Here is a 13,887-nt window from a genome sequence, read left to right as displayed (position 1 = left end):
TACTTTCTGAAAAATTTCAAGGTTTGAGGGTTTTTTCCCCCCTACTGACACATTCTTTCACATTTTCTTCTATTGTTTCCTCTATTGCCTTTTTTTTTTTTTAAATGTCCATTATAGAAGAATGAGCAAATACAGGTACGCACACTAAAACATAATTTTACCCATCAACCAGGGACGATTAGATTAACTCAGTGGTTCTCAACTGGGATGGGGAGTGGGGCAATTATGCCTCCTCATGGAACATTAAACAATGCCTAGACATATTTTTGATTGTCACAACAGGCAGTGGAGTGCTACTGGCATCTAGTAGCACCAAGGATGCTGCTAAGCGTCCAACAGTGCCCAGGACAGCCCTCCTAGAATAAGGAATTTATCCAGCCTCAAGTATCAGGAGTGCCCTGCTTAAGAAACTTTAGTTTAATTTAACACAATAGGATATATATACAAAGATTCCATTTACATTTTACAGACCATATATCTTTTCAATATAATATATAGTCCAGAGTATAAATGATTGGCTGCAATGAATCAAAAGCAGGAGGGAGAAAAAAACCCTAAGGACAGTAAAAGAAGGACAAATGTGCTTAATAAGAACATGTAAATGGCTATAAAAATCACCTCTGTGAGTCAATGAACTCACCCTTACTTGATAACCAGTGCCTGGGGAGATAATCTGTGGTTGACTTCAACACCTAACCCACAGCAAAGCTTGTGGGTTGTCACTATATAATTTCGTTTCCTGAACAATAACCAAATCTGTTGATGTCTGTTAAGGTAATTGAGTTTTTACATGGAAACAGAATTGAGTATACCCTGCAGGCAGTTAGAATATTTTTTTAATTTTCTGCTGTTTTCCCCATTCACTTTAGGGATTTGATCATTTTTTTTTATAGGAGGAATAATTTAAATGATCAGAATTTGCAAATACAGGCTTTTATTGTACATGCAGACTTTTTTTTGTTGTTGTTCTTCTGTACCTTACTAGCCTTCAAGAACTTACTTAGCAAAGATAGAGAGTTTGAATATTTGAAATTCAGTGATTCAAAGAAATCTTTTATGTTTTGAAAACCCTAATCAAATTTAAAGCATTTCAAGTCCTGATCCAAATGGAAGACCAAGGCAAATACAATACAGTTACCCTAAAGTATGCTTAAAACTATTTCAAGTCTAAAGTGATATTTGCTAATTAGTCTGGTTTTTTTAATTTGAAAAGTATAATTAACTGCCAGAGAAAGTAATTTGTCCTTAGTATTTTATAACTAATAGGTTTTAGAGCAGGGTTTACAAGATGGTAGTTATCCCTATCATTTTTTTTTTTTTAACGTTTATTTATTTTTGAGACAGAGAGAGACAGAGCATGAACGGGGGAGGGTCAGAGAGAGAGGGAGACATAGAATCTGAAACAGGCTCCAGGCTCTGAGCTGTCAGCACAGAGCCCGACGCGGGGCTCGAACTCACGAACCGTGAGATCGTGACCTGAGCCGAAGTCGGACGCTTAACCGACTGAGCCACCCAGGCGCCCCTATCCCTATCATTTTTAAGACAAACTTTTGAGACGTGGAATAGAAATAGATCAACAGCACAATAGAAAAAGACAACAGTAGATATAAATAAATAATTCAAAGGTGAAAGAAAATAATTCACAGATGAGAGAAAAAAACAAATGGCCCTTTTATGTAAGGGAATGTAAATTAAAATATGAATGATAACTTCTTTTGGTTCTTGGATTGGCATGGATGAGCAACCCTCTTGTCTGCTGCTTATGACCACTTAAACTTTGTAGTCCATTTTGGAGCATGAGTTTGGTGCTGTTAACAGTTAAATGTGTACACCTTTTGACCCATCGGTTAAATTTCAAGGAATTGTGTCCAAAAGAAATATACAAATACACTAAGACTCAGTATAATATTAAGCCATTGGAACTTACCCAAATGTTAATCAGTGGGAAATAGGTTAAGAAAATTATGCTACCTACATACATGGAACTGTTAACCTGGCTGTAAAAGCAATGAGATTGATTTCTATGTAATGATAAGGAAAGATACTCACAGTATATCAATTGAGGAAAGATCTAGGAGTGGGACATTAACTTATCAGCATTACCTGTGAAAATGTTTGAGGTCCCCCTCCCTTTTCTAGAACTGTAGAACAAACATGTACTAGAAGTAGAAATATATTTTTAATCTACAAGTTTTTTAAATGACAAAATGATGCTGTGTGAATGGAAGAGTACACATTGTGTTATTCCATTAGGTAAAAGGTAGAATTTGCTAAAAAGAAAGTTCCAGCATATAAAGTGAGGCATTTGTATGCTCTTGGCCATTTTAGACCCTAACTATCTGGAACAACCATATTGCTCTTGCCAATCGTTGCTAACTTAATGTCAGAAAACTTTCTGACTTTACTAGTGCCTCACAATTGCTGATGGAATACGACTGACATTATGAGCTGTGTCATGAAAGGTACCTTATAAGGGCTTTTAGTTCTTCTCTTTCTATTCATTGCTAAACATAGATCTTCGTGAATTTGGATCTTCTCTGGCCCTTTGGTCTTTAAGCACAAGGAATAGGGTTCCAGAGTTGAGAGTAGGAATTCTGCCACAGAATACAGTGAGGGGCAGTAAAAAGGACCATTATATTCTTATGTTTTTTTTGAGAGAGAGAGAGAGAGAGAGAGAGAGAGAGCGCGCGCGCGCGAGCAAGCGGGGGAGGGGCAGAAAGAGAGGGAGACACAGAATCTGAAACAGGCTCCAGACTCTGAGCTGTCAGCACAGAGCCCTACATGGGGCTCGAACGGCGAGGTCATGACCCGAGCCGAAGTCGGATGCTCAGCCGACTGAGCCACCCAGGCGCCCCTGGACCTTTGTATTCTAGAACATGAAGGACAGGATACTACTTTTAGTACAAGGAATAAGTGAAGCCCCTCTACAAGAAAAACGAATAAAGCAGTAACTTCAAATTACAGTTACTTGTATTTTTCATTAAATGTAAACTATTTTCTCTTTGTGTACTAGAAAATCGGGAGACTAGGTTTTCCGTTTTGGATCCAATACCAGTAGTTAACTTAAGCACTCATCTCAACAAGACTTAAGTCTTCATATAAGTGCTAGCTTACCAGATTTCATTACAGTTTCCCAGATTGTTATGAGTTATCGGCCTAGTATGGTGACTTTCTGGGAATTTTGAAGGTGATGGAGTTTGTCTTAGCAATGGAGGCAGTTTTAAGAACAGGTGTCACTTAATTCCTCTCTCTGCTGTGTTTGTTAACCTCCACTTCCCGCTACCTCTGGTTCTTTTTGTAGGGGGTTGAGAAAAAAGTTACTCTTAGTATGGAGGAAAGTTGAACATACATGCACGTACACTAAGGAGAAGGAGCGAATGCAGACAGCGATAGACTAAAGGGGAAAGTATATTGGCAGGGTGAATGGGAATGGAATCAAAAGCATTGGTCTTAGGCAAGACACATCTTCCTCCTGCTAGGAGGAGATAACTGAGTAAAGCTGTAGTTTGTTTTTTCCTCATCAGCTGGATGAGCGAAATTGAGAAAGTTGTCATTTTCTTTGAGAAACTCGTCTAGAGAAGAGCTGCTAAGGACGGAGGAGAAAGAGGAGACGTAGATAACCTGAGGGAAATGTTGAGGGTTTGGAATAGACTTAACTGGGGAGTAAATGAGTGAGGAGTAAAAGGAATGCCCAGGACTGTAGGCCCATTTCAGGTTGAAAATAATGCCTAATCTCTAATCAGAGAACAGGTCTCCAGAGAATTGGTACTAAGGGCAATTTGCGGTATTTGTGTAATAAAACAACTGTATTAAAAAAATGTTTGCTTTCATTCTGGCCTCTATTCCCCTGTATTTGAAATCGCTGATGTTTTAGTGTATTAAGAAACTCACCTTGCCTGGGTAGTGGAAAAAGATAGTAGTTCTGGTTCTGCACAGGACCCCTTGTGCATTATGACACGCTTGACTCTCACCCTCCCCAATTCTTAAGTAAATAATTATTCCATGACTCATTAGATGTACTGATAGTGTGAGGGCCCAGAATACTAGAGTTATATTTAATCCGCTGTCATATTTTCTTTGGATATTAAAGAAAAAAATCATTTGGCTAATGTGGGCATATCTATCATTCAGCTTAAAATTAACCTTAAATGTTAAGTGGTCACTAAGGCATTTATAGCACAGCTTTTTCAGACTGTCTCAACTGAGAAATTGTTGAAACATGTTACGGTAACTTAAAAGTGGTAAAAGGATACATTATTTGTGTGCGTTTTAGGGTTTCTGAAAGAATATTTTTCCAATGAAGAGGGTTTTCTCCCTGTGAAGAATATTCTTCACACTTGATGGATGCTAATTTCTTGTTTAAGTATACTTAATATGGATCATTGGCTGTTTAGCATCTCCCCTTTCCTTTACGAAGTGTAGTAAGAGGCCTGTCAGACGTGCCGGGCAGTCACGTTTGAGAGCTGTTTGTTTTCTTCCATAGTAAGTCTCTTCTGGGGAGGACTGCTGGTGTGCTCAGCCCTACTTGGGACACTACCTTTCTCTTTTCTTTCAATGGGCATAAGCTCTCCATGGTTGGTTTTTGCACAGTGTGTATAGAATTAAGAGAAAACAAAAAGATTTAAAGCTATAATATAAAGGTTCAAAGAACTGCTATTTAGGTGAAAGGTTGACAGACTTAAACTTTTCTTGTTCTCTCTCCAGAAAACAGAGAATATGTATCACAGCAAGAGTTTCATTGGGTGTAAGAGAGCGTACTAGAATACGTGCTGGAGTTCTGACACGCATCAAAATGTAGTAGGACCTATGAATTCAGTTTGGTTTTTGTCAAGTTTGTTATTTATATTTTAGTATTACCTGATAAGTCTGATTCCATTAAATTGTAAGGGATAGTCCCAATACTTCGTTTAACTGCTATTTTCATAGGGAATTTTACTCTGCTAGTCATTCATCGTTGGGACTTAGAATTTTTTTTTTTTTTACACAGAATATTGAACTAGGTTCAGAGGTTCTTTGACAAAAAAGTATTAGTAAATACTGTGAAGCGCTAATGTCACTGATAACAGAAATAGAATTCCCCTATGCAAATGAGAGCTTCCATAAGAACACGAAGCATTTGGGGTTTATTACATTATTTTAACTTGCTGGTTCATTCCACTGTATTGAGTGAGGAAGAAGGCACAACTGTCTCTTGAAAGTGTTTAAGAATTATCTGAGGATTAAAATTTAACTGGTGCTTCTCAGATACTTTTATATTTAATGGTTCTCGTATGAGAGATCTGTCACATATTTGAACGGTTTACATGACTTTGTAGCCTAACATTTCAAAATGCCGAATTTAATATTAAAATGAGGATATTTTAGAAGCACTCAAATGAGCAATTTTAAACTTTGAATCACAAGCCTTTTGGCAGGGGTAAAATCCCTTTGAGAGTCTAAAGAGCCCTGGGCCCTCTTCTCAGGAAAATCTGCACAGAATTTTGCCTCTAGTTTTAAGGGGTTTGTGGAGTCCCTAGAAATGTTACCTCGTTGACATGAGAAACTTCTATTTACATAAATTTGTAGGCATAGACAGTTGACATCTTTTTGGAGATTTCTTTATAATCTATCTTGAGGATTATTTAAAAAGTAATATCCTCAGTCTTAAAGGCATTGTCTTTGGAGTTTTTGTTGTTGTTTTTTTTCTTTTTGTTCTGTTTTTTTAAAGCTCAGTGAACCATGAAAAACCTCCATTGCTACTTAAAATACCAAATGGGTGACTGCTTTTCCACTACTTCTTGGGAAAGATTTTCCTTCAGGATCTGTAAAAGAGTTTATGGTCACCTTAGGATGTAACGATTTTCATTAACGGATTAAATTCCTTTACTTTGTGTAATAAAATCCTGACATACTTGAAGACTGGCGGGAGGTAGTGTTCTAATTGAATTTTCAGTTAACTCAGTACTGACCAGATGACTTTACACCGAAAATCTTTTCAGCCTGTTAGTAAATACAGTGCTTTTGGATTTTGTAGGACATAGGTCATTTTGATTATCATTATATGAGGTTTTTAAAAGAGGAATCTGAACTCCTTTAGCACTGTTTATAAAGCTAAATATTCAGCCATAGACCAAAGAACAAAAACAAAAATTTAAGTTTCCATTTTCCTTACTGTGCAGTAAACATTCTAGAAATCTGATTGTGTCTCTCAGTTTGTATACTGTATAAGAATATATGCATTTCTTTTGTAGCCACGTCATGAATATTTTAATGTCCCTGTGTACTAAATGACTACTCATCGTGTATGCAGAATTGCACAGAGGAAATAGAGAGCTGATATACTTATGAAAGAAAATGCCCTCAGCTTGGTGACTGATTATCTTGTATAATCATTTCAGAATCAATACCTTCACCGTTGTAATTTTTTTTTTCCTGTCGTCATTTCTCTGTTTGATTTTCATTCTATATATGATCTTGATATAGTTTATTCCTGCTCTCAACTGGTTTAATTTCTTCTTGAAATATGGCCTATGAATGTTTTGAGTAGTATTTCACCTTAAACACGTCCATGATTCATCTTGTAAGAGGAAACGTTAGCAATCGTTCAAGTTTTTACCAAAGAGCATATAGCAGAAGTGCTACAGCAGAATAAACAGTGCCGTAACATACAGTGTGACTTGGTCTTCAGATGTTGGGGGAGAAAAGAAATTCTATTTAGTGTGACTGTATTACAGCTCTCTGTGAGCTAATGTATTCTGACGTATCACATAAAAGTATATTTGGAAATAATTCAAGAAAGTAAAATCTGTACTATTACATAATATTTAAGGGTGAAACATTCACAGTTCTTAAGTTTGTAATGCCATGTATATTGGATCACATTTGTGCCACACAATATTGAACGGTCCCCTTAAGAATGATCAGAAAACTGTGTTAGAAGTCTCTTCTACAGTATCTGTTGTTTAATAGGAAATAACCTTTTCAAAATGTTAATACTGAGTTTGTTTATATAGTTAAAATCCTAATACAGTTTAAATACTAGTATTTTACTAGTGATGGTTTTATAATATATTAAGTCTTCATTTAAATACTTAATGATTTGTTAACTATAGTTTTATATTCTAAATATTAAGACTTAATATTGATTATGGTGTATAGTTTTAAAACGTGCAACTTATTATAAAAGGAAAAGTATCCAATAATTCATTGCTTATATGTAGAGAGTTTAAAGCCTGATTAAGTAAGCTATCATTAAACCAATTCAAAAGATGCTCAAACAGGTTTACCACTGAAAGACGACCTATGAAAGTGTCTATTAGGCAGGTATGCAGACCAGTTCTTTCCATTCTCACTGTACTGCATGACATTTGAAGCACCTGGATGGGCTATCAAATGAGAAACTTAGCATTATACCTTGAAAGCATTGGGAGACACTGGTCTTTCATTTCCATTTTTGTCCTCTGCCCCTCCCCCAACCCTGCAATATGTTATTCATCTGGTTTTAATGCTGAATATGCATTGTCTCATGCCTGTTTGCTTTGGATGCTGTGTGCTGAGCTGTAACAAGATGTTGCTTCTTTTGTTATTTGTATACAGCTGCTTGCTTTAAATTAGTAGATTCTGAAATCGCTTTTCTTGCACGTCTAAAATAAAAGTATTGCATGTACTTTGTCTCATGTGAATGACTTTTTTCTTCTGCATCCCTTTTGACAAATATATTTTACACTTTAGTTTTTCCAGGTAATTTTATTAAACATATTTAAAAAACATAAAAATGGTTACGCTGGCAAATTCTGTTCAATGTACAGTTCAGGACTGTTAAGTATATTCACGTTGTGCAGGTGATGTCCAGAAATTTTTCATCCTGTCATACTGAAACTGTAGCCATTAAACAACTCCCCATCCCTCCCCTCAGCCCTTGGTAACCACCATTCTACTTTGTTTCTATGAATTTGATTACTTTAGAGAATAGTTTTTCTAGGTAATTTTGAGCTACAATTTCAGTGTGAACATGGCAAAATTACATTTTATATTATGAACACAATTTGTAAAAAAAAAAAAACAAAAAAACTAATGTACAAATAGTACAAGTCTCAAGGAATCAAATATGTAACTGATTGCTTTTAAGTAGGCCTTTTGGAAAGGACATATATTTTAAATAATGCATATGGGACACGTAACATGGTTCTCTTCAGGAAATGCCATAGAGGATTACAGGCAGTAAGGACATAGGGGAAGTCTGACCAGCTCCGGGGAATAGAATGGGAGTCATTCTTACATGGATAAGTGAAGAATGTTACCTGCATGGAGTTCAATGTAGCATCTTTTAATAAATGCATTAAAGGCTATATGGTGTTTTTAAAGACAATTTAACATTACAGTTGACCTTTGAACAACGAGTGGGTTAGGAGCGCCAACCCTCCCAGGCAATTGAAAATTCACATACACCTTTTGACTCCCCCAAAAACTTAACAGCCAACTGTGGACTGGAAGCCTTACCGACAACCTCAACATTCAGTTAACACCTCGTCTGTATATGTATTATATACCATATTCTTACAGTACAGTAAGGTAGAGAAAAAATGTTCAGAAAATCCTAAGGAAAATAGAGTTACTATATGGTAAAAAAGTCCGCAAGTAAATGGACTGGTTACAGTTCAAGGCCTAAAGGGAAACGATTGTTTTTAAATTGTTTCCTTTATTTAAGATATATGTGATTCAGATGTCAGTACAGTATATGTAATGTCTGAGGCTAAACATGAGAAGTGAAAGAGACTGGCTTACATGATTCTTGGGACTGTTGCGTCTTTCCATTAGACTTTCTTTAAACTGTAGCGTGAAAACTCTGAGACCTGCAAATAAAAGAGAACCTTTGTGTGCACATCACTCAGCTTCAGCAACCACCAGCTCAGTACTCCTAGTACTATGCTTGTTTCATCATCCATTTCCCCCACCCCCATTTTTGCCTCAGTATTTTAGAGCAAGCCCTAGACCTCTTATTTCATCTTTAATCCTTCGATATGTATCACCAGGAGAAAGAAGTACCACAGTCCTCCCCCCGCCCCCAAATTTGACAGTAATTCCTAATACTTGTTCCTGGTTCAATTTCTCCTGATTGTTGAAAATGCATTTCTATACTTGGTTAGAACCAGATTTCCAACAAGGCTCACGTGGTATCTGGTTGATGTCTTTTAAGTCTTTTCATCTTTAACAACTCGTCTGCTTTTTTTCCTTGCCATTTTTTTTAAACTGAGTCACCTATGTTGTAGAATGTCCTCCAGCGGGTTGTAATCTTGTGGCGCTGTTTAACTTGTTTGCTTATCCACCATATATATTTTGATGTGTAGCCTGGTTAAGCTGAGGTTTCGTTGGGGGGAGGGGTGGCGAGGGCAAGAATACTTCAGATTTTTTTTCTTTAACCAAAGCTGATTTCTTACCCATTTTTCATTAGTAAACACACCTACTAAAAGGTTACCATAAAAACTTTATATGCAGAGTTGATTTATAGTACTTTATTTAGTACTAAATGCTAAATACCTTCAGTTAGGTCTCAGTTGTGTAATGTTATCAGTTGACATTTTTTTGAGCACTTTCTAGAAGTCGGGCACTAAGCCTTCTCTCCCTCAAATCTCTATATGAAGGTAAGTACTATCCAAATATGGAAACAGACTAGCGTTTAATTTACTTAAGATTATTCCATGTGCTGCTTTACATGCAATTAAATCTAACGTGTGGATTTGTGGTTTAATATTGTTCTTTTCCTTGTTTTGTGCTGTACCATAATTAGGATGCAAAAGTAAGTTAATTTGTTATTGGATACTAAAAATTACGTTTTCTCCATTAAATTCTAGTATGCCTTTTAACTACAGAATTATTGCAAGTAACCCCTGAATCTGACCTGGTCCTATTTTGTGATGTGCAAAATCAGCCACTTTGGAATATTAATTTTTTTCTAGATATGCCTGCTTTGTCTTGTCTTCCTTTGACATTTAAAAATGAATATTGTTACATAGGACAAAAATGCCTTTGTCCCCAGGTATTCTTTCTGTGTTGCCTCACCAAAGCCATTGGTTGCCTTGGAGAGGTCTGGGAAGGTGAGTTTCTGAAGCCATGCTGCTGGGGACAGTTAAGTTAAAAACTGAGTAAAAACTCAGAGTAAGACATTTCTATGAATACACATGACCAAAAAAAAAAAAAAAAAAAAAAAAAAGGCCATGGGAAACACCATTATGTGAAGATTCAGAAGAACTTGGGGTTTTCCCTGCTTTTTATTTAGGGGAGGTTTTGAATTTTAACACAAAGATAACTTACTTTTCCTGCAGCTAATTCAGTAGCAATGATTTCCTAAATTGCCAGCAGGCTTGACTGCTTTTTGTGTTATAGCGATGGTACCCAGCACATTGGTAGGTTAATTAGTGAGTATTTAATGCATGCTGAAAATACCCTTCTGTGGTCTTTTGGGGTCCACAACCCTGAATAACCGCCTGCTCTCGGTTTTAGACTGTGCCCAAACCAATGAACTGCTTGCATTGTTCTCTGAAACTTGCACATCCCTCCGTGTCAATTTCACACTCTCAAGCTTCCCCGGATCTGCTTACCAGAGTCTCACATTTTCCCTCCACAGGAAGCTGAAACCCCACGTAGTGTTCTTGAAGAAATTGGACTGACATAACTCACCTCCCTTGTTGATGACTTCTTGTGACATTTCACACACTGTAGATGGTCACTGCCTTCATGTCCATGTTAGCTAATGGTATAAGATGACGTCTTGTCAGTATTACTGTTTTGCTAAGCTGCTTCATTCAGGCCTACACACACAAAAAATTTTTTTAAAGGGAACTTCGGTTAATCAAGTGATAACTTAAGGGACTTAAACGTGAGTTAGAATGATGCAGAAAAAGAAAGGTACCTTTTCTGGATATTTTAGTTTTTAAATCTGTTTCTCTCAATCTGATTATGTATCTATGAGAATGACACAATTAGGCAGTCTACATTCATTAATTACGGTCTTTGGCAAAGGAAACTGTTAAAAATTATATGAAACCAAAGACTAGTGTGGGACATTTCAGTATATCTGAGGATAAAGGGAATTGATACATATCAAATGAATTAAAATTTAACTGTTTATGTTGAAACTTTAAAAAAGAGAACCAAATTTATACCAAAGACCCTCATTGGAAACTACATACTTAAAGGGAATACACAAATGACTAAATTGAAATGGTGTGTTTTACACTAAAAAATCTTTCCCTGGCATTCCAGACCTGGGACGAGGAACAGAGAGCGACTAATAGTGAGCACGTTATTTTTAACGTTATTTTTAAGGCCAAGGAACATTCAACTCCTGAGACAGATTTTTTTGTGGTCATAACCATGTAGTGACTTAGATGGTTTTTGATGCCCCCAAATAAAAAAGGAAACATAGACGTAACCTGGATTTCTTCATAACAGTATCTTACAGAAAACATGTTTCTTCTCTTCACAGAGTGTTGCTTAAGTCATTGTTTAAAGCACGAATATTCCTTCCGGGGTGCTTGTTAGAGCCAAATTTATTTAGCTTCCCTCCACTTACAAGTGCTGCAAACGTTAGGGCAGCTTCATTCCCTTCCATGGCACTGCCTAGTTATCAGAAATCTTCTAAAAGCAGACACCACCTTTCATATAAAAGTGAGAGTCGAATGAGGTAAAATGGCATTAGTGGGCCCTATATTTTTTAAAGCTGTACAATTGTTTCAATGTCACTTTTATACATACTTCTGTGTATGTAAACACGTCTTCATGGTTTACACTTTCATTTGTATCTGCTGGGCTGGATTAAGCTTTGTTGTGATTGTGACCAATACATATTCAGGCCATGTTAGCACTGTCTTATCACATCACCAATTGGTTGTAATAAATGTTCAACGTATACCACTGTAGTGTGTTTTTATCTTTCTCTTTGCAAAGGTTTATCAACTATGGGGAGCTGCTTAAAGAGTTTTACATTTTTTCAGTCAAATGTCAAAAATTCATCTCCGTTTGAATGCGGTTGCTAAAAGCACACACAAGATAAACGGTGGAAGATGTAAGGAGTCTTCATGTACTTCAAGCTCATTAAAAAATAATGTGGATTCCATGCTGAGAGCCTATCCACACATTTATTTTCAATCAATAAATGCCGCTTTTAAAACCTCGATGCAGTTGACTTTTCTACTCTGAGTGAGCAACTCTTGATTACTCCAGGTAATGGAAGGTACTGCACATCAGCCACATCAGCCGGATCCCCGTTCCCCCCAGCCCCGGAGAGGCTAGCACACTTGCCAAAATGAACTGATGTTTGCAAACTACTGCCTGATATAAGCAGCAACTCAAAACTTCGGTTATCATGATAGTTAAGGGACCGCCTCCTAAGTGCAGATGGGAAACGTTACATACTAAAGCAAGGATAGTAAAGAACAAAGGATCAACTACCATCAAGTTTCTAGTCTGCTAAAAAGATACTTGCAGACTTAGTCTCCAATACTCAGTTGGTTTATTCACTGGAAACCGGCCTGATGGGCTTCTGCTGGCAACGTAGAGCTGCAATTTTTAAATCATAAATAGAAATCATGTTATAAATTTAGAAAACAGTAATACATTTAAGTTCAAGATGCACACTTGAACGAACCAGTCAAGTGGTTTAAAGACTGCCCTTTCCCTCCCTCCACACAATGCCCATGAATGCCCAAGGGAAAAGACCCCATCACCTCATGATTACCTCGAGCCCAAGCTGGTGTTTATCCCGTTTTGTCCTCCCTGATCTGTGAAGGCTATTCAGCTCGAGATACCACCTTTAATTGTGTATATCTTGACTGTATTTAGGAAAGTACTGAAGACCACTGGATTTAGGGATAGTTATTCTGCATTAGTGAGTCCAGTAGATAATGACAGTTTTCAATCGTTTTTAGGGTAAAGCAAGCATTTAAAGCACTGAACAAATCAATTTGTAAGGTAAAATGACTTCTGGACCATACTTTAAAAAAATTTTTTATAATGTTTATTTGTGAGAAACAAAGTATGAGTGGGGGAGGGGCAGACAAAGAGGGAGACAATCCAAAGCAGGCTCCAGGCTCCGAGCTATCAGCACAGAGCCCAACACGGGCTCAAACCCACGAACTGTGACATCATGATCTGAGCCGAAGTCGGACGCTCGACTGACTGAGCCACCCAGGCACACCTGGACCATACTTTCTTCCATAGACTACATACTGAAGAACTCATTTTTTCGTTGTTTTTTTTTTTTTAAGAACTCATTTTCAACAGATAACCACTCAGAAATCCCAATCTTGAAATTTCTTTTCCTCTGTTGGCTTCAGTATTTTGTGCACCCTTATTTCCAAATCTCAAGTTGCCAAATGCCACACACTCTGAAATTCAGTATCTCCAGTATGTCAATGGAAAGGTTACTAAGGAAATTAAAAACATATGAAGTATGAGAGCATCTTTTCTTCTTTGTGATCTGAAATCTAAGAATGGTATTTTTTGGCCTTAAGCCTTTTTTTTTTCTTTAAACAGGTCTCTGACCATTGTTTTTTAAATGAGAATTCCTTTAACAGTAGGCAGCAGCAACGATCCTAATTTTCCTGAAAATGACAAAAATAGGATTTACCTCTATATAAAGAGCTCCCCAACACACTATAAAAAAGATGAATCCCCCCAATGGAAAACCTCCACCTGAGAAGGGGCTGTGAATAAGGAACAGGATGGAGAGGAAAAACTGACTTTACCTTTCAAGCACTTTATTTAGTTCTTTAATGTTTATTTTTGAGAGAGAGAGACAGAGTACAAGCGGGGGTGGGGCAGAGAGAGAGAGGGAGGCACAGAATCCGAAGCAGGCTCCAGGCTCCGAGCTGTCAGCACAGAGCCCGACGCAGGGCTCGAACTCACAAG

At 37.1% G+C, this 13,887-nt stretch overlaps 1 protein-coding gene across 5 annotated transcripts in view; it reads left to right on the top strand.

Annotated features, from left to right (window-relative positions):
- AP1S2 (adaptor related protein complex 1 subunit sigma 2) overlaps positions 1–12,470 on the top strand; it is a 28,929-nt gene extending 16,459 nt beyond the window's left edge. Inside the window, exons 5-6 of one of the 5 annotated variants that reach the window (XM_042973711.1) lie at positions 9,767–9,775; positions 10,016–10,596. In XM_042973711.1, coding sequence (XP_042829645.1) covers positions 9,767–9,775; positions 10,016–10,114 — 108 coding nt within the window. In that variant the 3' untranslated portion in view covers positions 10,115–10,596. The other 4 variants (XM_042973708.1, XM_042973709.1, XM_042973710.1 and 1 more) reach the window with 4 other exon arrangements.
- The last annotated feature ends 1,417 nt before the right edge of the window (positions 12,471–13,887 follow it).

Source organism: Panthera tigris, chromosome X, assembly GCF_018350195.1.
Source record: "Panthera tigris isolate Pti1 chromosome X, P.tigris_Pti1_mat1.1, whole genome shotgun sequence".
Classification (NCBI taxonomy): domain Eukaryota; kingdom Metazoa; phylum Chordata; class Mammalia; order Carnivora; family Felidae; genus Panthera; species Panthera tigris.
Note: the sequence above shows the minus strand (reverse complement) of the source record. Positions and strands in the feature narration are given on the sequence as shown.